At 40.4% G+C, this 27522-nt stretch overlaps 1 protein-coding gene and 1 long non-coding RNA gene across 3 annotated transcripts in view; both read left to right on the top strand.

The window, feature by feature from the left end:
* LOC118583182 overlaps window positions 1-15485 on the top strand; it is a 30314-nt gene extending 14829 nt beyond the window's left edge. The window contains exons 2-4 of one of the 2 annotated variants that reach the window (XR_004944830.1): window positions 12412-12562; window positions 13618-13702; window positions 15272-15485. This is a non-coding gene — a long non-coding RNA (uncharacterized LOC118583182). The remainder of the gene's footprint in view (window positions 1-12411; window positions 12563-13617; window positions 13703-15271) is intronic. The other variant, XR_004944829.1, reaches the window with a different exon arrangement.
* LOC118583181 (60S ribosomal protein L27-like) lies at window positions 10819-11322 on the top strand. The gene has a single exon (XM_036186576.1). It carries the CDS (start codon window positions 10927-10929, stop codon window positions 11320-11322), a length of 396 nt encoding a protein of 131 aa, XP_036042469.1. The 5' UTR covers window positions 10819-10926.
* Window positions 15486-27522: the final 12037 nt, after the last annotated feature.

Below are 27522 nucleotides of genomic sequence, written 5' to 3'. Positions count from 1 at the left end.
GTTGTAGAGGTCCCCAGTCATACAATTTTGTTGCTGTTTCATAACTGTAATCTTGTTACTGTTACGAATCATAATATAAATATCTGATATGCAGGATATCCAATATGTGACCCCTGTAAAAAAGTCATTCAACCACCTCAAAAGTGACCCAACCCACAGGTCTAGGCCAAGCAATTCCCACTCCTCAGGTTTTATAAGAGAGTTAGTGGTTTATTGTTTTCATTATCTTCAAAAGTATATGACAGTTAAATACATTGCTCCATTAACTCATATCATGTGACTATAGATTTTATTTAAGAGTCAAAAGGCAATAGAGCCCCTGAACTCAAATGTGAAAAATTATCTATTCATGATTTAAGCTTTTCAGAACAATTGAAGACGGTGCTATTCAATAGACCTTCTGTAATGATAAATGTGTTCTAATCTGGCTTATTTAATGTGTTAGTCACTAGGTGATTTCTGTTCATTTAAATTTAGATTGTTAGAAATGTGTCCATTAGGCAAAGGTGAAACGTGAAAATTTGAGAGACCCTGGCAAATAAGTCCAAGTAACATAGAAAAAATAAAATGATTGGGTCTTAGTACCATGCAGACAAAAAACTCAGTTATGACTCTTACAAGCCCATCAGGAAAGCAAACACCATAATTTTGATAGTTCATAAACAGGTGATTGTCTAATACTTGTGATGAAAACAAGGAAAAGTAAAATATTTCTTCTACCCTTTTAGGTTCAGTTTTTGTGGGATATTTGTACACTTTGTGAAAATGTATTGCTCTGATTGGTGCAAATAAAAAGTTGAACAGCCAATAGCTAGGCAGGAGGTGTGGGCGGGATTTCCAGAGAGAGAAATGAAAGGGGAGAGAAATCTAGGCTCATGGGAGACACAGAAAAGAAACAGGAGGTTTAAGATAGAAGAGAGGTAACACCATGTGATATGATGTAGAATACTATAAATGGGTTAAGTTAAGTTATAAGAGCTAGTTAGCAACAAGCCTAAGCTATAGGCTGAGTTTTCATAATTAATAAAAAGTCTCCATGTCATTATTTGGGAGCTGGCTGGTGGGACTGAAAAGGATTTGTTACATTCAGTAGCTAAGATATCAGAACTAAAATGACAAAAGAGAGTAACAGGAGAAAGGTGTTTAACTTGATGCAATTACTTTATTATTTCGTGTAGATGAAACTTCATAGAAAATGAACAAGTGGTTAGGCCCAGGAACTACATGCCATGTTAGCAAAGCCAATAATATACAGAGGAAGTGCCATGATAAATAGAAAGAGCATGGCATAGGGTAGGGTTAAACAGATACGGGAACTAGTGAAAGGCAGACTTATTTTAATTAGGTTTGTTCGCACAGATCCATCTCAGTGCTGACCTTTAGTCTGTGGTGAAAATGGTCGTCCCCCTCTCCTGAGTGTGGGAGTAACAGCACAAACTTTCACAAAAGGAAACGCAGAGCATGCTTTCTGTTTCTGCTGTTCCTGACATTGCCTTCAGCACCAAACAATCCTTAAATCCAAGTGGCATATTTTGAGATAAGAGATTTCAATTCCCTTCACTACCACTAGTGATTTTTGTACAGGCAAAAACCATTTGCCTACTATAATAATTTTCATTTCAATGACATAAATATAAAGGTCAGCCTTTAAGGATATAGTCTGTGCTTCCTCTTTTTTAAGATTTTCATTCTCTGTAACTTACCTCAAAATTAGATCCTTTAAGTCTTTTTTTTTATATTTTTCTGTTTTTGTTTTTGTTTTAATGTGTATGAGCACATGTGCACAGCAGATAGAGAATAACTTGCTTTAATAACTCTGCTTCCATCGTGTGTGTCTCAGGGACTGAATTGGGATCACAAGATTGGTTTGCAACAGCCTGTATCCCCTGAGACTCCTCTTGCCCTGTGTAAATCTCTTCTTTAGGTTCATGTATTAATTGTCTTCAATGAAATGTTTCCTGAAACTCTATAAGATACAGGACAATCTCTGAGTGATGAGAATCTTTCGGTAAACACCGGAAGCATTATTACTTTGAATGAACTTAAAGGCTTATGGATTGGAAAGATTTAGAAATTAATGAAGTGAATACATGTTGTGAACTGGAGTTAGGAACTATACAAAAAAAAAAAAAAAAAAGAATTGAGCTTCATGAAGGAATTGCAGAAAGAAGAGCTTTAGCCAAGATGGTGAAGAATGCCTCTTGGGAGAGGACGTAAATTTGCAGAGGAACTAAGGAGTTAAAGATAAAACAGACTGAAGGAGAGTAGCTGTGCCCAAGAGAACAAGGGGGACATGGACAAGGACCAGCTAAGGAGGCAAACAGAATGGACTTGTTTGAATTTTATTCTAGTACAGTAGGAAGCTTCAAAACTGTTTGGAAAGGAAGTGAGGGATGATTCAATTCACGTTACAAAATAGGGGTTCTGTGAACAGAACAGAGGGAGTGGGCATGAACACAGATCACTCAGAAGATTAGAAAGAATATTGTAAGTGCTGATAAATGCTATGAGTCCTGGTTCCTGTGGCAGTCTATAATAATCCCATTGTATACGAACCATGTACTGAAACCCAGTGCTAAAGCACAAAGTTAAGAAATAGATGCTGAAATTTCATCACAAATCAGCTCAAGACCTCAAATTGATGCCTGAGATTCACTAAGAGTATGAAATATACAGTCATTCAGATATAGATAAAGAGAGTCAAGAGAAGAAAGGAAAAAGTACCAGGAAATGATGGAAGGGTCGCATGGGGTGGTAGGATGATGGTAGGAAAGGAGCAGGACTCATGAAGAGTAACTCTCACACAGTGATGGGACTCAGACTCAGCACCTCACAGCTGCCAGGCAGTGTGCATTCATTTGCATATCTCAGTCAGACTTCCCTGAGGGGCCTCATCTATAAATGGAATGGATTACAGAGCATCCACCTTGACTTAGCTGTTATTTGGAAGCATGTGGAATGGTACCTCAAAATTCTCAGCTGACTCAGAACATAGACAAAACTTACTTACACTAATGTATATCTTCTCAATATAAATCTGGTTGACTCATATGATTTACCTATCCCATTATATTAAATTTATTTTTAATAGTTACACAAACTCAGTTACCTCCTTTACAAACTTTGTTCATTCACTTTGTGGCTCTCTATTGAGTTTACTCAGATATTTGCCCTTTATAAAACAGTAAAAACAGCTTGAAGTTTATTTTCTAGGTTAATATATTTAGGACTCTAGGTATAACTCCTTTGCAAAAGTAGTATCAATCCAAAAGTAATCTGCTTCAAGATGAGAAGACAACCATAACTTGGAAAAGGTCAAAAGGGAAGTGTTAGCATTTGAAGTGTGACTCATATTACTTCCCTTGTGATTATGAGCACAGTCAAAGCATTTCATTACATTTCAATGCCTAAATTATAAATCAAGTAGCTATTTGCAGCCATAATTATTTACCATATGTAATTAAGCTTGTAGTCACAAACTCTGGCAAGAATCAACACTAACATTTTTATTACTCTTTTTAAGCTGGTTAAATGATGAATATAGTTATTACAGAAGGATTACAGGACTGAAAAGTCCTTAATTCTTACTAAATCTTAAACCCTATTCTGTACTTGAATTTGTTCTTATGGAAATTTCAAAGAATTAGCAGTTTAAACAGTCTCTATTTTTACATAAATGCCATGCATTTCATCAAACTTGCCTTTAATAATTATGTCAGTTAAGTACTCACAGACTTCTTATGTACAGAAAATATGTATCAATAGTAAGGGTAAAATTAAAGGACTCATTTCCTTTGAGATCAGAGCTGAAAACCTTTTGTAACTGTTAGCTCATGAATTTCATCAAATACCTCATAGTCATTTACTGAAATTTTTCTTCTCTCTGACATTCACATTTCAAGCTATTGTGTACAAAATGAACTCAACATTTTATAATATACCTCAAAATGCCCTTTTAAATGTCTTGCAATAAAGACAATACTAGTAACACTTAGCAGAGGGGTGACTCAGTTTATTTCCTAATTTTTGTTTATTTTATTTTTAATAATTCTTATTTTTAATTAAAATATAATTTCATCATTTTGCCCCTTCCTTCTCCTCCCTCCAGCCTATCCCATGTACTCCCTCCCTAGCTCTTTTTCACATTCATGGCCTCTGTTTCTTTCATTGGGGTGTGTGTGTGTGTGTGTGTGTGTGTGTGTGTGTGTGTGTACACCTATGTCTGTGTACCTGTGGGTCTGTATGTCTATGTGTCTGTATGTATGTAAATGTACAAATACAACTTGCTTATGACATAAAAACATATAATGATCACTTAGTATTGGATAACCAATTGGGGATCTCTTCCCTGGAGAAGACTATTTCTCCCACTAAGAATTACTTAGTTGTCTACAGTTCTTTGTCTGGGGGTAGGACCTCCTGAGAATTCTTCTTTCCATGTTATTATGTCTAGTATTGTTGTCCCTATTCATGTCTTGCTTAGGCAGCCATGTTGTTGAGACTTCACGGGCATAGCTTCCCAGACATTTCTGAAACAAAAATCTCACAGCAAACTTCCTGATCCTCTGGTTCTTACAGTCTTTCTGCCCTCTCTCCAACAATGATCACTGAGCCTCAGGTGCAGGAATTGTGCTGTAGATACATCAGCTGAGGATAGTGATAGACCAGCCTGACTCCATTTTAAGGATGGAAGCCATTTTGTTACAAGACCAGAACAAGTTCATTTCTCCTTGCTGCAAGATTCAAGTTGACTGTGCTTTAACCTCTTTCTGGAATTTGACATGCTCCCCACCCATGGAGTTTGACTCACACTTTGAATATACCCTGACAAGATGTTCTGCCAAATAATTTTGAAATATTCAGCCAAGTTCCTACATAACCAAAATTCTCTGGAAAGCTTTCAACCCTTGAAAACTTTCTAGTCTTAAGTTTTGTGGGCTATATAAGCCCTACCTTTTCCTATGTTCAATTCTATATTTTCAAACCCCACTTTAGGGAGATAGCCCTATCTAACAGAAAATAAGGCTTACTTAATTTGACCAAAGAGTTTGGGTAATGGTATTTATTCTCATTTAGTAGGATCAACACTAGTTACCACATGATCTCTCCGTTTTGATCAGTTGTGGTTTCCTGTAATAGTCTCTGCTCCCAAAAGAAGTCTCTGTTGAGAAGTGAGACCTACAGTTATCTGTGGGTATAAGGATAAATAATTAGAATGCAGTCAAGAATTATACTGGTTTTGTAAAGTAGTTGTAGGCTCTCCAGTAAGAGTCACAACCTCATTAACCCTGGGTAGGTAGCTAAGTTTCTGGTACTAGGTGTGTTTTCCCTATGTTGATTGAGCCTTAAGTCCAGTTAGAGTGCTTTTGGTTACTGCCAAGATATGAGTACCACTTGTGCACCCTTAGGGTTATCATGTCATGCTGGTCATTGTTGTGGCTCATACGTGTCATAGCTGGGTAGGACTCTTGGTTGCTCTCCTCCCTTGAATGATTGCATAGCGCCTACTCATCTCATGCAAGCTTTGTCCTCAGGGAGGAAGCATTCAGGTCAGTTCTAGCTCAGGGATCTCAGGGCCATTTGTCAGAAGTGTGTGATGTCACCCAGCAGTGGCGCACACCTTTAATCCCATCACTCGGGAGGCAGAGCCAGGAGGATCTCTGTGAGTTCAAGGCCAGCCTGGTCTACAGAATGAGATCCAGGACAGGCACCAAAACTACACAGAGAAACCCTGCCTCAAAAAACCAAGAGGAAAAAAAAAGTGCATGGTGTCTTCTGAAATAAGGACATCCCTTCCACCTCTGGGAGATAACTAAGGACAATAGCAATAACCTGTAATGTTTTTGGATTCTCTTGGACAAACCTGACCAACAATTTGAAAAGACATTTCTAATGACTTTTGCTGGGGATGGGGGGGGGGGGTTGTTAAATAATCTATGGCTCTTGAGAACATTATCAGTCCAAGTGGAATTTTTTCATTTAAACTATATATGTATACACATTGGCTTATATGTAGTATATGTAATTTCAAGTGAATAGATCATAGTGTTGAGTCCTAATGACTTTTTCAGACATCCTTCCTATTATTTACCCTCCTTCCTTCCTCTCCTTCTATACTGCTCTCCTTTCCACCTCTGGAATTTAAGTCCCTGACCATTTTCCCCAATCACTTCTATCCTGCTATCCCCTTATTGCCCCTGCCTCAAACCCAGCAATGGTTCCTTTTTACTCTCCTGGTTTTTACACTTGCTCCAAGTTATATTCTCACATCTGAAGATTTGTAGTTAGGAACCACAGATGAGAAAGAATGTTTGTCTTTATAGGTCTGGGTTACTTCACTCAATATATTTTCATCCACTTACCTGAAAATTTCATGCTTTTATTTTCTTTACAGCTGAATAGTATTCCATAGTGTACATGTACCACATTTTCATTAATCATTCACCAGTTGAAGAACATTTAGGTTATTTCCATTTTCTAGCTATTGTGAAGAGGGCATCAGTGAAAATGGCTAAGCAAATACCCTCGAGTCGAATGTCAAGTCCTTTGGGCATGTGCTGAGGAGTGGTATATCTGGGCCCTCAGATGATAGACTGTTTCTGAATGTTCTGGAAACTTTAGGAGATGAGGCTATACTGGCAGAAGTAAGTCATTGGGGTCCTTGGGAACATACTACCTCTGACTGCTTCCTGTCTTGCTTTCTATTTCCTGTTTGGCCATTAAGAAAACATCACTCCTCTATCACAGGCTTCCACTTCCAGGATGTTCTAAGCAAGTGTGTGGAGCCAAGCAACTGTAGATTAAACCTTCTGAAACCGTAAACCAAAACAAACCCTCCTTTATTGTTGTGTAGTCACATTAATTTGAACACTTTATGATATAAAGTGAATAAACTCAACACTAAAACTCACTGAATGACATTGTGACAGGCATCAGAATAAGTTTAAATTATTGGAAGTGTATGATCTTATTATATAAGAGGGGGAAATGGCTATAAGGAAGAAAGGCTGCTCTATCTACATTGTTAGTTATGAACAAGTATTGTGTCCAGATAACTGATGCATAACTGAGTGGTAGCTCTCAACTGGAGTCAAGAAGCTCAGATCTGAGCATATGCACACAGTAAGTTCTGCTCTTCACTTTATGTATATAATGGGAAGAAGGGAAGCTGAACGCTGCCCCCAATGCTGTTTGGGGACTAAAGGAGAAAGCGTCCATGAAAACTTTTTTCTATAGGAAAGTCTCCAGCTGAACAAAGCTTCATTGAGTTTGTGCTCAAGTGAACTAAGTGAAAAGCCAAATTCAGAAAGGCAGAAAGGCAGGCTGCCCGCTATCAAAACCTCTCCTGGAAACAAAAAAGAGAAAAAACCCCAGCATACATTCCCAGGCCCCAGGTGGAGCTCCAGGAGTCCAATTGGCGAGAAAGAGAAGGGATTGTATGAGCGAGAATTGTTGAGACCAAGATTGGAAAAAGCACAGGGACAAATAGCCAAACTAATGGAAACACATGAACTATGAACCCAATAGCTGAGGAGCCCCCAGCTGGATCAGACCCTCTGGATAAGTGAGACAGTTGATTAGCTTGGGAGGCATCCAGGCAGTGGGACCTGGACCTGTCCTTAGTGCGTGAGCTGGCTGTTTGGAACCTGGGGCGTATGCAGGGACACTTTGCTCAGCCTGGGAGGAGGGGGCTGGACCTGCCTGTACTGAATCTACCAGGTTGAGCTGAATCCCCAGGGGAGTCTTTGCCCTGGAGGAGATGGGAAGGGGGGAACACAACAGAATCTGATATGTAAAATTAAACTAAATTAAATTTTATATATATATATATATATATATATATACACATATATATATTTAAAATTCAAAATGTGAAACTTGCAACTGGTGGTAATATTTCAACTGACATGAAAATATTTTCCTTGACTGACAGGCTCAATTTCTCTCTTTGGCTAATACTAAATGAAAACTGCAAAAAAACTGTGCTCTCTGTAATAACCAAAAATAAAAAATATTTATGTAGAAAGTTTAAAAACAAATCATATGTGCTTTTTCTTTCAAAAATCTGAGCACAAATCAGTCCAAGAAAGTGTCGAGATCAAAAGTCATTTTGCAGTAGGCTGAAGAGGGAGCAAGCATGAAGTGCACATAGAAGACATTGGCTTCTTTAGGAAGACAGTCTGCTAAAAAAGAATGGAGGAAGCTGTGGTGGATTGTACAGGAAGGCCTCCAGCACATAAGAGCGAAGGAGCAGTAAATTCAAAATGCACTCAGAAATAAGACTTTCTTGAAGCAATTATGCAGTCAGAAGCCAGACTGCTGGGATTCGAGATGTGGGCGACAAGTGAAAGGCAAGAGTGAGCCTGCCTTTTCCACAACCTATGCTCCTGTTTCTACCTCTTTCCTTTGCAAATAATGGAGACTATATACACGTTTACAGTCATGTAATCCTACCCTACGTTCTCAGTGAGAATCATAGTTGTATGACCTCTATGACTACACCCCCTCCTGCTATTATAAATATTTCATAAAAATTAGTGATAGCTTTCTCCTTACCTTGTACATGGTTTTCTTTCATTTTCAGAGTTTATTTTATTTATTATTACTGAACGCACATGCACATATGAAAATCAGAGGACAACTTTGTGGCATCTGTTCTCTCCTCCCACCTGTATGTGGGCTCCAGGGATAGAAGTCATGTCATCAGATTAGAGCAGCAAGTGGGTTTTACCGAGTGAGCCATCAAGAGACCCAATGCCCTCTTCTGGCTTCCACAGGCCCTACACATGCGTGGTAGACAGACACACATACAGACAAAATATCCATACATATAAGATAAATGATTTTTTTAAAGAAAGAAAATGCTATATATTGAGCAGGGGAGACAGCTATGTTGGTGGAGAACTTGCCTCCCATGTTTGAAGATCTAGGTTTGAACCCCAGAACCAACATGAAAATGTTGGGTATGGTGGCACTAGCTTATAATCGCAGTGTCTTAGGGTTTCTGTCACTGTGAAAAAAACACCATGACTACACACAACTGTAGAGGAAAGGGATTATTTCATCTTACACTTCCAGGTAGCAGCTCATCATGGATGGAAATCAGGACAGGAACTCCAGTAAGGCAGGAACCTGAAGGTGAGAACTGATACAGAGGCCATGGAGAAGTATTGCTTACTGGCTTGTTCCTCATGGCTTGCTCAGCCTAATTTCTTACAGCACCTAAATCAGTAGCCCAGGAGTGGCCCCATCCACAGTAAGCTGGGCCTTCCTATAACAACCAAGAAAATGCCCCACAGACCAATCTGCTGGGTACATTTTCCCAATTGAGGTTCCTGTTTCTCAAATGACTCTAACTTGTATCAAGTTAGCATAAAACTAGCACCCAATGCTGGAGAGGCAGAGACAAGATGATTCTTGGGGGCAGCATAGCCGTATTAGTGAGATCCAAGCTAAGGAGAAACCCTGACTCAAAAAAGGAGGACAGCATTCCTGAAGATGCCTCACAGGGTCATTGATCTCTGGCCTCCATGTGCATACATAACACTCATGCGTACACGCACACAAACACTCACACGTGTAAGCATGTACACATATATACTTTACAAAAGAAAATGATATCTGTTGAGTGAATGGTGAAGCCCATGTTTTTGGAGTTTGTATACATTCTTCGAAAGCATCAGGTTGATCATGGAAAGCCTTAGGGTTCAATCCTTGGAATGGAGTAAGTGTCTGCAATTAGGAGGTAAACTTAAAAAGATTTTAGAAATGAGAAAAATCGGACAACAGATACATAATAAACATCTACAGTGATCATGCACTACTTTAGATACTTGTGATATATTAACAAGAAATGGGTAAAGATTTCTGCCATTTTGGAGAGGAAAACAGTAAACAGTAAGTATTACATAATAGAATCATTAAAAAGTGAATTATAGGGGTTGGGGGATTTAGCTCAGTGGTAGAGCGCTTGCCTAGCAAGCGTAAGGCCTTGGGTTCGATCCTCAGCTTGGGGGGGGGCGTTATATAATACAATGAATGTGCTACAACAGAACAAAGGCTATAAGGAGTCTTAGAGCTAGGGACGGGGAGGGGCATTATATAATACAATGAATGTGCTATAACTGAACAAAGGGTATAAGGAGTCTTAGAGCTAGGGACGGGGGTACAATTTTACATGAAGAAGGTGATCAAAGTTTACTTCATAGGAGCAGACATATCTGAACAGTCCTTAAGAAAGTTATGATGTTGGGTAAGTAGGTACCTGGCCTTTTCAGCTGGCAGGAGCCACCCACACAAAGGGGGGAGCATTCTTGGGGTATGTGAAGGACACCTAAGAGGGTGGCTGGGTCTGAGTACATGAGGGATCAAGAGGACCAATAAGGTCAGCAAAGAAACACAAAAGAGGAAGTCGGATCATAAAGGCCAGTAAAGACTTTCATCTTGCTCTGAAGCAATTGCAGGGCCATTGGACGGCTGTCAAAAATGGAATGGTGTGTTGTGAGACATTTTTAAACCATCTGTGTGGCTGCTGTTAGAATAAAGGAGGTGGTACTAGATCTTTACATGACCTAAGTTCCCCACACCATGGCGTCTTTGAACAATCAACATTGATTACTTCTTGGCTATTAGTCTAAAAATATGAAAGCAGCTAAGCTGACTCACTGTGACTCAAAGCATCTACAACTGAGCTGTCAGCTGGGGCTGTGGTCATCTCAAGCCAGGGTGGCTGAGCTGCATAGCTGTTCCCAGAGGCCTCAGTTCCTTGCTAACACAAGTAGGTGTTTCCAGAGGGCTGCATGACTGTCCTTATGGTGCAGCTGTTTCTCCAGAGCAAGGAATTCAAGAAGACAAGCCTGTAGCCACAATGCCCTCTAAAAGCCACTACTCTGCCTTTCTGCTGGGTACCGGCTCCTTACTGTCAAAATGGGCAAGTTCATGAAACCCGGGAAAGTGGTGCTGGTCCTGGCTGGATGCTTCTCTGGACGCAAAGCCATCATCATGAAGAACATTGATGATAGCACCTCAGACCGCCCTTACAGCCATGCCCAGGTGGCTGGAATTGACCGCTATCCCCGAAAAGTGACAGCTGCCATGGGCAAGAAGAAAATCACCAAGAGGTCAAAAATCAAGTCCTTTGTGAAAGTTTATAACTACAATCACCTCCTGCCCACAAGGTACTCTGTGGACATCCCCTTGGACAAAACAGTTGTCAACAAGGATGTCTTTAGAGACCCAGCCCTGAAATGCAAGGCCAGGTGGGAGGCCAAGGTCAAGTTTGAGGTACGATACAAGACAGGGAAGAACAAATGGTTTTTCTAGAAGCTTTGCTTTTAGGTATATTTTTGTTCCCATCATTAAAAAAAAAAAAAAAAAAAAAAAAGCCACTACTCCAAAGGAGAAGCGTCACTTTGCCTTATTCTATTCCCCAGGAAAGTCTTTGTAATTTTTCTGTTTTTCCAGAGCTTCACTTTTGGAACAACTGTTTTAAAAAAATGAGAGCCCATAGTTTTCCAATTTAATTAAATATGTTTAATCACAACTTTTACTTGTGCACACTCCCAAGTAATTAAAAGAATTGTTAGAGAATTTCTTCCAAGGTGTTTAAATGTGCATATATTTGCATTAAAGTTGAATTAAAATAAATGATAGCAAATTGATATGAAGATATGAAATGTGCCCTTAAGAGGCCCATATGTGTGTGTGTGTGTGTGTGTGTGTGTGTGTGTGTGTGTGTGTGTGTACCTAGGAATCAAGCCTTTACTATACATATACATGTACATATACATGTACATATACATATATACACATATACTCTATTTATACAAACAAAGTATGAAAAGTTCTGAAACCATCAGCCAAAAACTAATCTTTCCTCCTCATTTCCATCAAGTATCTGTCACAGCAATGAAAAGTATGAGACAAACAAAAGAGAGACAAGAAATTAGCACCAGGCACTGTAGTGTCCACTGAAGTCATCTTACTGAAAGGCTTGGTGCTTCTGTGCTTACATTCACCCACACTTTGAAGCAATGTCCTTCACTGTGTAAATATCACAACACTCATTCTTCACAGCATGCAAATACAATTGATTTTGTTTAAAAGACTTAGGACAAGAAACATGGGGACATTTTCCTGAGGCCTGAAAAATGAGAACCGGTGTGTTACACTTAATTTTACTGTAGCATGCTATTGTTTGAATCCAAAACGCCTCCCATGCCTCCCCTAACACACACAGGCTGTTCTAATGTTCTAATGGTGGCACTGTTTCAGGAGGTTGTAGAACCTTTATGAGGTGGGGTTTAGCAGCCAGAAGAAGTAGGCAACTAGGCATAGGCCATTGAAGACTAAGCTGGGATCCTGGTTCCTGTCATGCTTTCTCTGCTTCATGGTCTACTCTGACATGCACAGCTGTCCTCTGCCACAAGCTCCCATCACTATGGTACTCTACCCAGTCTGCATACAACCAAGTAATCATGGACCTGACCTCTGAAACCTGGAGCCAAACCATGCCTGTCCTCTGGTTGTCTCTGTGAGGTATTGTGGACACAGCTATACAAAGGTAACCAACATGAGGTACTTCTCTCTCTCTCTCTCTCCTTCTGCTGAAGTAAAGTAAAAGGGTCAGAAATAGATTGCTTTGCTGCAATGGAAACTCCATACCCAGTACACACCACTGGATAAAACCCAGACCTTCCAAAGAGTTAGGCCGTCACCTGCAGGTAGAGCCCTGTGATTAACGTCTAAGAAGTCTCAGGAGCATTGTAGTTGTGCGATAATAAAGATCATGCAAAAAATGATCTGTTGCTCTTAGCATCCTAGAATTTCTATCTCACTGTAAGGAAAAGAATGACAGGAAGGCCTCTAACATAAGAAGGGAAAGCACAGCAGTTTCAGCAGACTGCTTCCTATTTAAAGACCTTTCTGTATTGGTTTTAAGTCCTCTGACCTATCTGCTCTAATCTTGATTTTTATCCTGAGAAATAGGTTAATCTATGTAAATGCATCACGGCTTTGATTAGTTGTCACTCATAAGAAAAAATTCTATAGTTTCATACATATTCTGATTATTGGGTATGATAATACAGAATTTTTATAACAGTAGATATATACAATTAAGTACATTGAGGGAAAAAATATCCTCCAAGATAATATACTTCCTTTTTAATATGCCATACTTAATTCTATGAAGGGCTTAATCCTCCACTGAGCACACAATAAACTGATGACACACTCCATTTTTATTTCACTAAATGCAACCTGAAAATGAACATCTTTTATTTGGGAACAAAATTCAATTATAAAGAAAATGCAATCTGAGATCAATATCTTATTAGATGCTAAGCATGAGGGATAGTTTCAGTTCAGCTTAATCTACTGAAATACGTATCTACATACAGTTTATTGGCATATTCAAGTCTATATGCAAAGAGATGTGCATTCAGTTTACTTTTACTGAAACATAAAGAATAGAATGGTTTTCAGAAACCTAACAGAAAACTTAAAATCAACAATCTAGGAATCCAAATAATGTATAGATTCTCCTTAAATGTAAACTCGGAATCTGAATATCTAGTAGTCTCATTTTCATGAATGTTTTGTTCTGTTTTGATACAGGGTCTTTCCATGTCATCTAGGCTGGTCTTTAATCATGGGATGAAATGTATCTCCTGCCATAAGCTCCTGAGTACTAAGACTACAGGTGTGCATCCTCACCTCCAGAGCCATCAGTTTATAAGGTTGCATGGAGGTATGAGAAAGGGAGCATCTGCTGTGGCAAAGGCTGGTGATGGGCTAAGCAAGTTGCATTCACCAACATGGAAGATATCATTTGCCTTCATAAGACCATCATCAGTGAAATGATCATGGTGAAAACTTACTGTCATATGAGTTTTGTAAGCACTGGAGGAAGACATTTTTTGTAGTTGTAAAATTTTGATATACACTAAATAGAGAGATATATAACTAAAGTAAGATAAATTATACTGTTCTTGTTTTTAATGAGATGTAGAACCATATGTTTCATGATGGACCACCCTTAGGGGGGAAAAATCTAATGACTTGGGGCTGGAGAGATGGCTCAGGGGGTTAAGAGCACTGACTCTCTTCCAGAGGACCCAGGTTCGATTCCCAGCACTCACATGGCAGCTTATAACTATAACTACAGTTCCAGGGGATCTGACACCCTCACACAGACATGAATGCATGCAAAATACAATTAAAATAAAATAATGACTCAAAGAAAGGTAGGGATTATTTTAGTGGGCAAAAATAATCAAGAGTTGCCCCAGAAGAGAGAGCAGGCGACCCCTCTACATTCACAGGAGTGAAGACAGTATTTTAGTTATTTTTCTCATTTTGACAGAATGCCTTATACAGAGCAAGGAGGGAAGAGAGACTTAACTTTGGGTCACAGTCTGAAGGGATACAGACCATCATGCGAGGAAGGCACGATGGCAGGTGGCTGGCGGAGTAGAAACCAGAGGGGAGGGGAATGCTCAGTTGGAGTTCTCTTTTCCCTTTTTATTCGGTCTGGGACACTAAATCACAGGTTCATGCTAACCACACAACAGCGTGTCTTTCCCCAGTCAGTGAGTCCTCCCTGGAAAAGCTCTCATAGACATTAATGCCCCAAGTGCTTCTTGAGCCAAGCAAGCTGACAACTGAGACAAATCATTACAGATCACATAAGATGTGAGTGAGCAGATGTAGGCTAGAGGCCTGTGGAAGTTCTCTTCTGCTTACCTTAATTTCCTGAGTGAAAAGTGAACCCAGATCCGCGGAGAGAGAGAGCGAAAAGTAAAACTGGCAAATTTGGCAAATTCTCAGATTTGCATTACTTCTGAAATACGCAAAGAAAGTCTTTTTATAACTCAATTAATTTCTTTTTAACACTTCACTCTGTTCAGAAAGATGTAGGAGGACAAGGATACTATAAAAATGCCAATTAATAGGTCCAGCTGGAACAACCTCTAAACTGGGAGATACTCAACAAACTCAAAAAAAATATAGCTGTTCTGATCATCCTCCTCTTCTCAAGCTGGCCTCTGAGCCAAGGGGAAGCCAGAAGAACTAAAGAATTGGTTTGATCCCTGCCATGTAGCCTGCCATTGCTGTGCAAGTCTCATTGTGGGGTCCTGGGTATGACTTATGGGTGTACCAAATTGTTAGCCTGAGAAATAGTCATGTTTTCTGAGGGCATAGTCATTCATCCTTGCTCCCGAGACTTCACATCTGACTTCCAATCATCTTTGCTTTCATTCTTTAACAGACCTACTGTGTGAATATCCTCAGAGTGTGAAGATGGCTCCCAGTGAGTATCCAGCCTCACTCGCTCCCTTCCTTGACACAAGGGGACTTTGAGAACCAGTAAAGCTCATCTTTTTAAGTACCTTTACCCGCCTTTGCCACAAAATCACCTCTCATTGTCACAGAGACTGCTGTGGAATAATCCTTTTGTACACTGTGTGAATATATGTCACTATAATTGGTTTAATAAACAAGCTGACTGGCCAGTAGCTGAACAAGATAAAGTTAGGTGGGAAAGCCAAACTGAGAATGGTGGAATGAGGAAGGGCACAGGGGGAGGAGACACTAGCACACACAGAGGAAGTAGGACATGTAGAAAATGAGGTAATAAGCCACAAGCCACGTGACAGAGGATAGATAAGACATATGGGTTAATTTAAATGTAAGAGTTAGCTAGTAACAAGCCTGAGCTATTAGGCAAGCATTTATAAGTAATCTTAAGTCTCTGTGTTATTTTGGAGCAGGCAGTTGGGACAGGAAAACTCCCCTACAAGAGACACCCTAAGTAGCCACCTCACAGGAACATTCCAGATGGAAAATGGGGACAACTCATCTATCTGGGGCTGTCTTGGCTGCTTACCACCTCAGAAAAGTCAGGAGCCCATGTCTGACTACTTCTTTCCACACATTTAGGAGCTAGAAGAAGCAGGCTGCTTCAGTTCACTGGTGGGGTCTTCCAGAGCATCACATCCTACTTTTCATCTTGCTACCAAACCCACCTACTTAACCTCAATGGGCAGAGGGGTCTTTGTTAGATTGCAGAAGAAAATATATGATAGATACTCTGGGTATGATTCTAAATAACAATAGACTTGCCTCGTTAGAACTGAGGATTACTTAAAGTGGAATTACAAGAGTCCCAAGATCTGATGCACTCCACACAAACAGTAATGACTGACATCCTGTGCTTTCTATTTGCCCATGTACTTAGAACTGTGTTAAAGATATGTTTTCACTGGTACGGTCTTATAAAGGTGACTTTCCAAGCCAGCATTTCATTACGGTTGTGTTAGCAGCCCTTTGCTTTGGTGGCATTACCATCTTTGTAAATCTATACTGAGGTGATTGTTAAAAAGGCACAAATTTTACAGATAGACAAGTCAATAAACATGCTTGACTGCTACCTAAACTGCAAACCCAAACTATTCAACACCTGACTATGTTCAGGCTGTTTATGCATTCTCTATGAAAGGTCACGTCTCTGGACGGAAGGGCAGACTGGCATTGCTGTGTTTTGCTCATTGTTGTCTAAGCTGTAGCAGCCTTTCTTCTCTTTGGAAAAGAAAACCTCATCAATTAATATTAGCATACATAGGTCTGACACTCAAGGCTGTTAAATTTTCAAAGCTCATTAATGCTACAATGTTACCAAGAATGTATCAAATGTGTTAAAATATTAGCTTCACTTAAGAAGCTTTAAAGTTGACATACTTACTAGAACAATAATGTTTATTGATTGTCCCTTTCAACATTTAGTAAATTAACTCTTTAATCATGATTGTGAAGTCAATGCATTCGAGCCATGTTTGGGAAACATGAGAACACGGATCTTTGAGGATAAATTATAAATACACAGGAGGTTAAAGAAAATGGCCAATGAGTGATACTCACATCTTATAACAGGTATATAGGTTTTTAATTCTATACCAAGAGTAATTTAATGAGTCTACCATATCTCAAAAGTTTATAACTCATTGTACTTCTATGTTGTATCACATTGCTGGATTTTTCTACTAGAATTTTGCACTTTGTTTCATAATGAACACATAAGCTTTGGAAAACATTTGCCTACTTGCAAATTGGTGATGAATGTATGCCAATTACAGTTGTTCATATTTATTAAGTTCCTATTCTTCTAACTGGCTTTAACATTAGACAAACCAGGCTTAAATAAAACTCTCTATTAGTCCCATGACCTAACATATCTGCACTGACTCGATGTCCCTGTCTGTATAATGAGAACAATTATATTTAGGGTTCCTCTCTAGAGTGATGAGTTTCTTGTTTTGTTTTATAAACTGCCCAATGACAGGTGCTCACTGATACAGCTTTAGTGAGATCATAAAGGAGTTCAGATGTGAAGGAAGAAAGGTGTAGGTTTTCTGTGTGGGGCTGTTATGAACAAAGTCTCAGAGGCAAATGATCCAGAAATGTGGACTGCTCTTTCATTTTGCATAATGGCCATTAGCAAGCACTCAAGCACAATTTGAACCAGAACAGCACACTTTTCCTTATAGGCAGACTTTACTAACAAAGTTCAAGTTGACTTGTGTAGGTGAGGGATTCTCTATCCTCAATACCCCACATAGTCCATGGCATACAGGAGATACGGGGTGAATGTGCTACAGCTTCAGACAGAGCTCAAAGAATTAACAGCTTTATATTATCCCAACTCACAAAAACTTCTACTGTGTTTACCTTAGGGTTTAGAAAGAATATAAAATTAATCAATTGGAGCAAAGTCTCATTCAACCTTTAAATTGCTTGTCAATCTCCTAATCTCTGCTTCTCTTTGACTCAGATTTCCCCACTTTTCCCATTTCTCCCTGAATGAAGAATCCATACTTAGGGCTTCAGATTTTTTTGTTTGTTTGTTTTTTGTTATTCAGACAGGGTTTCTCTGTGTAGCTTTGTGCCTTTCCTGGAACTCATTTGGTAGCCCAGGCTGGCCTTGAACTCACAGAGATCCACCTGCCTCTGCCTCCCAAGTGCTGGGATTAAAAGCGTGCACCACCACCGCCGGCCAGACATTTCTCTTTGTGGTTGATGTTTACATCTTTCACTATTGGTCACATATTCTCAGTCCATATTCACAAACTTCTGGTACTGCCGATGAACATCTCTACCCGCTGGCTGGCCCCACTGTTACACTGCATGACCTATGTTGGAAATAGGACCCTCACACTTTCACACTGGCATCTTCAACCAATCTCTTGCATTCTGTTCATGTATCTTCTAGTTTTTTGTTTCATTTTGGTTTTGGGTTTGGGTTTTTGATTTTTCAAGACAGGGTTTGTCTGTGTAGTTTTGGTGCCTGTCCTGGATCTCACTTTGTAGACCAGGCTGGCCTCGAACTCACAGAGTTAAAGGTGTGCACCACTGCTGCCTGGCCTTGTTTTTTGTTTTTATTGGATGTGTGTATGCGTGTGAATGTGTACATGCCACAGTGTGCATGTGGAGATCAGAGGACAACTTATGACATTTGGTTCTCTTCTTTCATCATATGGGTTCTGGAGTATGAACTGAGGTTACCAGCTTTAGTGGCAAACTCCTTTACCCTCTAAGCCATCCATCCAACTTACCATAATGCTTCCAGTTCTGACACTGGAATGGGGAGGGGGGTGCCTTTATTCCATAGAATTGACTAAATGGAGTCCTTTACTTCTCATCCAGAAATGTTTCCTACCTACCAACCATGTTCCATTATGCTTTTGACTGCCTTTGTCCAGGTCTTGATAATTTCATGATTAGGTTAACATTCACTTTTTCCTATGCTCTTAATTCACTCTTAGATATAGAAGACTGGTCCTACTTGGTGACTTTGTTCCATATACTTTGTGTCTAAGAAAAACATGCACAGGTCTTCACTTTGCAAAGTATAGTAAGTGATGCCGAAAGGAACACCTATGATGCTTGCCTGCTCCAAGTACAGATTCCTATGGACATCATCATGGTCCGTATATGGCCCCAAAGGCCAATGTGTTAAAAGCTTGGTTGCCATGTGAAGGGTTTAGACTGTAAGGGTTTTTCTCCTCTTCAGAGAATTAATTGATCTTATGATTTGATGGCATTCCTGATCTTATGATTTGATGGCATCCCTGGCATAGTAGGATACCTCTTACTCTCAACCACACATGCCCCACCCACCCCTGCTACCCAGCCATCATGAGGCAAGCACCTTTCCTTCTCCACACCTTCCCACCATGGTACACTGCTTCACCACAAACTTAAGGCAATGGAGCAGCTAAGCATGGGCTGAAACCATGAACTGTAACAACTGAAGAAGCTGTACTAGCCTACAGCAGAGATTCCTGCGACTAAATTTTGACTTTTCCTTAGTTCTGCTTTTCTAAATAGGGGCTTCAATTCTTTTATTCTGTTCAAAGGAAAACACTGAAGAAAAACAAAACTTATTTATACCTGCTCCTTTTTGCCCCAGTATACTTTTGATCCTTTATAATAAAACCAAGTATGTATTATTATAAAGTCAAAATCAAGACTCATATATGGCAAAAAGGTACAAAGATGTAAAAAGTATTTCAATATTTCCAAACGCTTAGGCATTTTCACCTCACATTTTCTAGCTGCTATCTGGACACTTCTTGCTAGTCACCACAAGGTGGAGGCACACCTGCATCTGAGAAGTGTTTCTAAGAAAAGAACTCTAACTTCCCTGGATGCATTTCAAAGCTACCTCTGGAAGGGTTAGTGCCTAAGCAGCAGCTAGGTGGACTATCTGTTCCACATAGCAATCACACAAATAACTTAGTAGTTCAAGGCATAACACAAAGTCCCTAACAAATTTGTTTCACTGATCCATCTCTTACAGAAGCGTTCAGAGACCCTGCCCAGGAACTCTGCCATCTGGTTCCTCCCCATTTGCTGAAACTTGGATCTAAAAAGCTGTTCATGCTCCCTGAGCAATCAAAACTTTTTATACCAAAAATGTGTGCATACCTCAGCCTCGACCATATACACTAACACCAAGATACATGAAGCATTAAACAAATTTTAACATTTAAATATTCACAACTAACTAATACAACCAATGACAATATTCAGGCAATCTTTTGCACAAAGTTTTGGTTTGCAGAACCATGTGGTTTTTAAATTGTTTATGTGTTTTTTAGTACATTTTAAAGCAAGAGTTGTACCAGAGCCCAGAAAACACAACAGTTCTCTAGTGCATCTCAAATTTAAAAATCAAATGTATTTCCATAATTTCCCCTCCTTCTTCTAACTACTCCCATGCTCCCATGACCCCTACTCCATCTCAAACCCATGGCCTCTTATTATTTACTGTTACATATAAATAAATATGCAAATGTCACCTCATGAGTCCACTTAGTTTTACACATGTGTTTAGGGATCACTAGTTGGTATTATATAATCAATTAGGACACTCATCCTGGAATACTAATTATCTCTCAGCAATTGTTAACTGCTTATATAGCATGGAAGCACTCCATCTAGGTGTGGGACCTTGTAAGATTTCACCCATCCACACTGGCATGTCAGCTGGTGTTGTCAGTGGTGAAGTACTGGTTAAGCAGCCATGTTTAAGTAACTTCCCTGTAATAGCTAGAAGACACAATCTTGCAGACTTCCTGGTCGCCTGGTCTTCTGCAATGTCCCTGAGTCTTCGGTGCAGAGGTTGTGTTGTTGGTTGTGAATGCGGCACTTTTACTCTGTGAGGAAAGGTCACGAGGCATGACAAAAACCAGTATCAGAGCTTTATTGTGGGTTGAGGGGAGGCAGAAGAGTGACCCGGACTGTGAAAAACACATGCAAGGGAGAGATATGGGTAAGGAGAGCAAAAGAAAGAGGGGAGGAGACCATGACTGCCTTTTTAATGATTCCCCCTGCACATGTGCGTGTGGGCTTATGGAGCTATGCCATGCATGCTCAGATTGCGCAGCACACAGATGACATAAGATGTAAGACCCCTTGCTTAGCTACTGAACTGTGCATGTGCAATCATATAGCTGGAGTGGCAGAATCCTAACATTCCAAACTTTTTGCTTGTTATAAATAAGCAGGTGAACATGAACAGGGGCATTGTTTCTCCCAAAAAACTGCTTCCAGCTGACTTGGTGGATGTTGGTTGACACTTGGAGGGGTAGGGAAGGGGGCTTTTGAGGGAGCCAGTTGTCCTGGGGGTAGAGATTTAGAGAGGGTAGGGAAGACACTACAGAAGGAGGGAGCATTAACACTGGGGTTATTGTAAAAAGCCACAGAGATGGTAGTACTCTCCAAGAGCCATAGACTAATAAAACCCCCAGTGGGGGTTAGAAACCTCTTTTCAAAGGCAATTATGACTATAATTTGATACTGTCAGTTACATCCACATTGAAATTATACCCCTTATGAATTTAGGTGTGAGACTCTGTGAGAAGGCACAGAAATGGAGATGGGTGTGTTACTAAAATTGAGACAGAGGTTCAAGGCAATATAGGAATCTCTTTCCTGATCCTAAATAATGGTGGGAAGTACTAAAACAATCAAGAACATAATAACAAGACAAAGGACCAGTGAGCACTAAAGCAGCTTGTGGAAATGTATGCACAGACAGAACAGCCCAGCGCATATTACTGAATGAACCTGAGCAAAAATGAGACCGTCCTCAAAGCAGAACCTTGGTGTGCAGTATGTGTTTCCTCAGTTCCAAATCCCTTTCCTGTACTCTGCTTTGTGAGGCGGAACTGGTTCCAGAGTCTTTTCTTCCCTTCAGCCAGCTGCAGCCTGGACTCTGCCGAGAGGTTACAGAAAGAGCACAGGCAGCGCCAAGAACAGGGGCTGTTTCTTTTCAAAGCTCTGGTTTCAATGTGGCTCGACTGAATTAAAACTGACAATAATGACAGCAGAAATGGAAAAAGACAAGGTCCCTATATATGAGGGCAAGTGAAACAGAGCCAAGGAAAACGAAAAGCCAGCTGCCAAATATCTAAATATTACAAGAAAACCACAGGACAGAGACCAATAGGCAGTTAGAAAGGCTTCCCTGGACTTTACCTTTTTTAAGTTAAAAAAAAAAAAAAAAAGTTCTACATAAAGAGAATCAAGAACCAAGTATCAAAATCAAATCTCAGTCCAGCCTGGAGGCACAACTGGGAAGGCCGAGGCAGGCACGTCTCTGAGTTCCAGACTAGTGTGGTCTACATAGGAAGTTCCAGGCCCACCAAGGTTGCATAGTGAGACCCCACCTCAAAAAGAAAAAGAGTGGGAGGGCGGAGGAGGAAGAAGAAAGGGAGGAAGAGAAAAGGGAGAAGAGAAGAATAATTCCAACCTCCTAAATTAGCATGATAAAAGAGGGAATGACACCTGTTTCAGCAATGAAAGCATGAGAAAGACACCCCAGAAAAGAACAATATACCATAAACATCTACTTCAAGTGGAGCTGAGAAATATGAAGAAACAGTGCAGGCCTAAGTCAGAATCAGAACAAGGAGGAGATGAGACATAGAACTCAGAAAAGAATCCAGTTAAACAGTTTCAAATACAGAACACAACTGAGGATTGGGGATTTAGCTCAGTGGTAGAGCGCTTGCCTAGCAAGCACAAGGCCCTGGGTTCGGTCCTCAGCTCAAAAAAACAAAACAAAAACAAACAAACAAAAAAAAATACACACACACACAACTGAATAAATACCTAAGGCCACTAAGGCAAAGGTGGTGACTCTGCTCCTCACATTCTGTTTCTTTTTCTCCTGCCTACCCAAGTACACAGATTAGATATTCCAAGAACTTCAGGACATTTCTTACTTTTTAACTTGTAAACAGTAAAATGGATTTCCTATTAGTAGAAATGTATTTTCTACTTTTGGAGGGCTTCCAACCACCTCTCTCTGCTGTCCAAATACTGAGAAGTAAATAATGAAGCTGAAATATACCTTACTCTTGTGTAGCAGTTTCCTGCCAAGCGAAACACTTCTTCCAGAAGTGAGAAGGCTCATGAGACTCAGGAGAGAAACCCAGAATGTTGCTGAGAGCCCTTCTCCCCTCTCCAGCAGTACATAAAGGGGATGCTTCAGTGGTTAAGAACAAAGGCTCCCCTTCCACAGGACCCAGCATATGGTAGTTCACCTGTAGTTCATCTGTAACTGTTTCCAGATCGGACACCCTCTTCTGACCTCCATGGCACTGGGTATGGAAATGGTGAACAAATATACAAGCAGGCTAAACACTCACATAAATAAAATTAAAAAGTAGCTGATTAAATATTGTGGACACCTTGGTAAGTCACTTGCTTGTCAGAGGCTAGAAGAAAAGCCACCAGGTGAATTTGTGAGGGGTACAGTGGTCTAAGGCATGGAATAGCCCCTCCCAAATAACAATGTACTTAGCATTTCCCACTGCTGAAAAGGACAGAATTCTGGATCACTGGAAAACTAAAACACCTTGTTCTTGTCAGAAAACTTCCATGGGGCAGAGGAGGAGGGCCCTGGAGCAAATTAAGGCTAGAATACAATAACCCACCATTTAGGCCATAAGGTATGGTATATCCTAACATTCTAGAGATACAGTTATGTCCAGACCATGGGGACCCCCAAAAGACCACCATGGAGACCGAATCCCACATCTAAAAGCAAATGGCCATTATTATATTCAAGCTCTGAGCTTGGTCTGTCTGTCAGATGAAGTGGTGAGAGCAGAGAGCCCTGAGCTCAACTGGGGTGGGGTTTTTAGCTGTTTTGGGGCCCCTCCACACAGTCTCACAGTGCTGGTTAGAGAAGTCATCAACACAAACCTCTACTGTTCCAGAGCTAAGGCAGTTTTTCTAGAGCCTTACCTTCCTGTAACAGGTAACTGTTCACTGGTTATAAAGAACTGCTGGATGCTTGGCAGTGGTGGCGCACGCCTTTAATCCCAGCACTCGTGAGGCAGAGCCAGGCAGATCTCTGAGTTTGAGGATAGCCTGGTCTCCAAAGCGAGTACCAGGAAAGGTACAAAGCTACACAGAGAAACCCTGTCTCAAAAAACCAAAAAAATAAAAAATAAAATAAAGCAACTGCTGGCATTTTAACAATTACATAACAGAACAGTAAACATGTGACCAGAGCTACCCATTGAAAGCGGGGCATCATCAGCTATACTGAGCCCTAAGATCACATCAGCAGAGTAACAGCACACAATATGGTCAGGATAGAGTCCAATTCAGGAAAAGGTAGCCAAGTCCTCAATGCCTCTACTTCCAAAATACCAACACCTCAACCTCTACCTCACCTTACCACTTTTGACCTTAGTTCGTTTCACTCCAGCAGCTGGCAGTGCAGAGAAAACACAGGTATTAAACAGAAAGGAGCTGACAGACCATTTTATGGCACACCAAAGTTTGCTACCATAGTGGACTTTGGAAATCTACCCACTTGGCTGATTTTCACAATAAGTCTCACCAGCTCTCTGGCCTAGTGATGCAGACAAATGAAATGCTGACCTCAGGATGGCAAGAGCCATCAAGTTATCATTCTGAGGAGTTGTTTGAGCTGCCTATAGAAGCTTATTCACTTTCCCTAACATCTCAGGTGCATTCATCCATTCCCCCAGTAGAAAGTTCCTGTTTCCAGTCTCGCTGTTTTCACGCAGGTGGTCAAGTCCAAAGCTTGCTGTCACTTTCTGTGTTAAAATCCTCAGCTAAGTTGGATGTTCTTGCAATGCACACTTCCAAATACTTGTTTATATTTTTATTTTTGTCAGGCTTCTCCCTTTTTATTCAACATGATTTATCTGTTTTCTGTATTACAAATAGGATCTATTAATCTCATTAACTGCTTTCCCTTTGATTTCAAAAGCCATCTTCAACTTACCTTTGTTGTGCCAGATATTAAGTCCACAGCCTTACATATGCTGGACAAAAACTTCTCGGCTTACTCCCAGCCCACCGCCTGTTTCTCTTACATTCCCCCTAAGGAATACATCTGCTTTTGCTTATTCTAATTTAGTTTTCTTGGTGACTTTTTCACTTTTAGTTCCAATATTTTCTTAAAATTTTAAAATTCTAGGTTTTTGCTATTCTAGTTTGTTTTCTAAACACATTAATATTCAATATAAGGGGTTATAATTTTTAGCTACTTCATGGGCATTCTTCCATGTCTATGGGAATTTTATTTTGTCCTTTATCTTTCATAAGTTAGTGAGTGCTACAATAATTTTGCCATCGTGTGAATGCCATTTCTGAACTTTTAAAGGGGGCTTGGTTTGAGGTTCCTCTAACTTTGTACAGAGATGGCAATTCCATTGTTTTATATTCAATAATCAAAAATGCAGACAGAAACTTGCTTACAGACTTCTTTGGCTCTTAAAGAAAATTATGTGATAGCTACAAAATGGTATTAGGGGAAAATCAAATACAGTAAGAAATATTTCAAGCCAAAAAAAAATTCACATTTCCTAAAAGCTCCATCCAATAAAAACAAAGCAGCTCTTTTTAAGTGTGTGCCCATTTCATAGCCAATTTGATTGTGAATAGAGTTCTTAGTATAACAAGATATAGGGGTTGGGGACTTAGCTCAGTGGTAGAGCACTTGCCTAGAAAGTGCAAGGCTCTGGGTTCGATCCTCAGCTCAAAAAAATAAATAAATAAAAATAAATAAAATAAAATACTTCAATGCAAAACTTCACCCCAGAAAACTAAAATCTTCAGCTGTAGTTTGCAGAGACTTAATGAAGCTTCCCAAAACCTTCTAGGGATTGTTTTACATAAAAATATACTGAGGCCCAGACTGGTGGCTGGAGACAAGTGCTACACTAAGCCCTGACAGCATTTTACAGCCAGCAGTAGTGAATGCAGAGTAACTGATTTGTGTCCAGCCCTAAAAGGAACTTCTGTACCAGAAGAGGGAGTGGAAAGACTAGATCTGGGTAACAGAGAAGCATGCTCTGGGAATCACCAACTTGCAGCAGCTGAGGCAGCCCACACTTGGCCTGCTCAGAACTGGACCCATCAACCTTCAAGTCAGAGGTGGCAGAAGAGCATATGGCGTCCTGTGACTCCACAGCATACTACTGTCAATGGCTACTGGAGAAGGGGGTGCTTTTGTCTTCAGTAGTGTGGCCGCTGCTGAGTCCCCGTGGTTCCAGCAGAGAGGCCCACACTCTTGCTCAGATGGGAAGCCCTGGTTAAACTTAGTACATATTAAAAACAGGTGGGAAAGTGACTTGCAGGGGGTGGGGGGCTGTGGTGAAGAGGGGGATAAGAGAGAGTAGAGAGGACCGTGACCAGAATAAGTGTCCATGAAATTGTCAATTACTTGCAGTAAATGTTTAAAAAATAAATAAAGTTAAATTGTATTAAAAGAAAAACAATAGTTTGGTGCATGCCCAAAACTATTTTATTAATCAAAACTTTTCTTACAAGGTGTGCTAAAGACCTTCCCAGCCAAAGGAGATAATGTGAACAAAAAGAAAAAGGAACATGGGAAGCTGGAGAGATGGCTCAACAGTTAAGAGCACTGGCTGTTCTTCCTAAGGTCCTGAATTTCCAGCAACCATATGGTGGCTCACAACCATCTATAATGAGATCTGGTGCCTTCTCTGGCCTGCAGGCTTACATGCAGGCAGACCACTGTATACGTAATAAATAAATAAATCAATAAAAAAAAAAAAAAGGGATAGTATAGCAGAATCTTAACAGGTCTTATTAATAAAAACTAACCCGAGCTGGGTATTGGGGTGAACACTGGAAAATCAGAGAAGCAGAACAAGCCACAGCTATCTCATCTCACCAGTTCTCAGCTGGTCTTGTTTCCTCAGACTGCAAGCTTCTGAGTCCTCATCCCAATGGCTCTCAGCTGAATTGTGCTGCCCCAAAGCCTGAATGCTTAACCAGCCAAATGCTTCTAGCTAAATGCCTCTAGTTTCTGGTCTTCATGCCTAATATATCTTTCCCTTTCTGCCGTCACTCCCTGAGATTAAAGGCTCGATTTCTGGGATTAAAGGCGTGTGTCTCCATGCTGGCTGTTTCCTAGAACACACAGAGATCTGCCTAGCTCTGCCTCCCAAGTGCTGGGATTAAAGGCGTGCACCACCGCCCAGCTTCTGCTATGGCTTGCTCTGACCCATTTTCTAGCCACCATTTTTGGCTTTGTTCTAGTGGCTGTCTATTCTCTGACCCCACATAAGTTTATTTCAGGGAACACACAATATTTTGGGGAATATAATACCACCACAGGATAGTACTGGAGTGAAACTGGCTTTTTCAAAAGGACAAGCAGTGATTCTCTCCTCCCTCTCTCCCCCTCTCCCTCTCTCCCTCTCTCTCTCTCTCTCTCTCTCTCTCTCTCTCTCTCTCTCTCTCTCTCTCTCTCTCTCTCTCTGTGTGTGAGAGAGAGAGATCTATGTCTATATTTTGTATCTGAGTTCCTAAGACACCAAATGATAATGTCACTAGCATGTGCCAAGGCATGCACGCAGCCATTATTCTGGAAGTGTAAAGGGTAAGAAGTAGCATCTCTCTATCAATGTATGCTACTGTAACCAAACCCTGGAGGAGAAGCTC

The sequence above is a fragment of the Onychomys torridus genome, chromosome 4 (genome assembly GCF_903995425.1).
Source record: "Onychomys torridus chromosome 4, mOncTor1.1, whole genome shotgun sequence".
In the NCBI taxonomy this organism is placed as follows: Eukaryota; Metazoa; Chordata; class Mammalia; order Rodentia; family Cricetidae; genus Onychomys; species Onychomys torridus.
The sequence above is the reverse complement of the archived record's forward strand: the minus strand, read 5'-3'. Positions and strand labels throughout refer to the sequence as shown.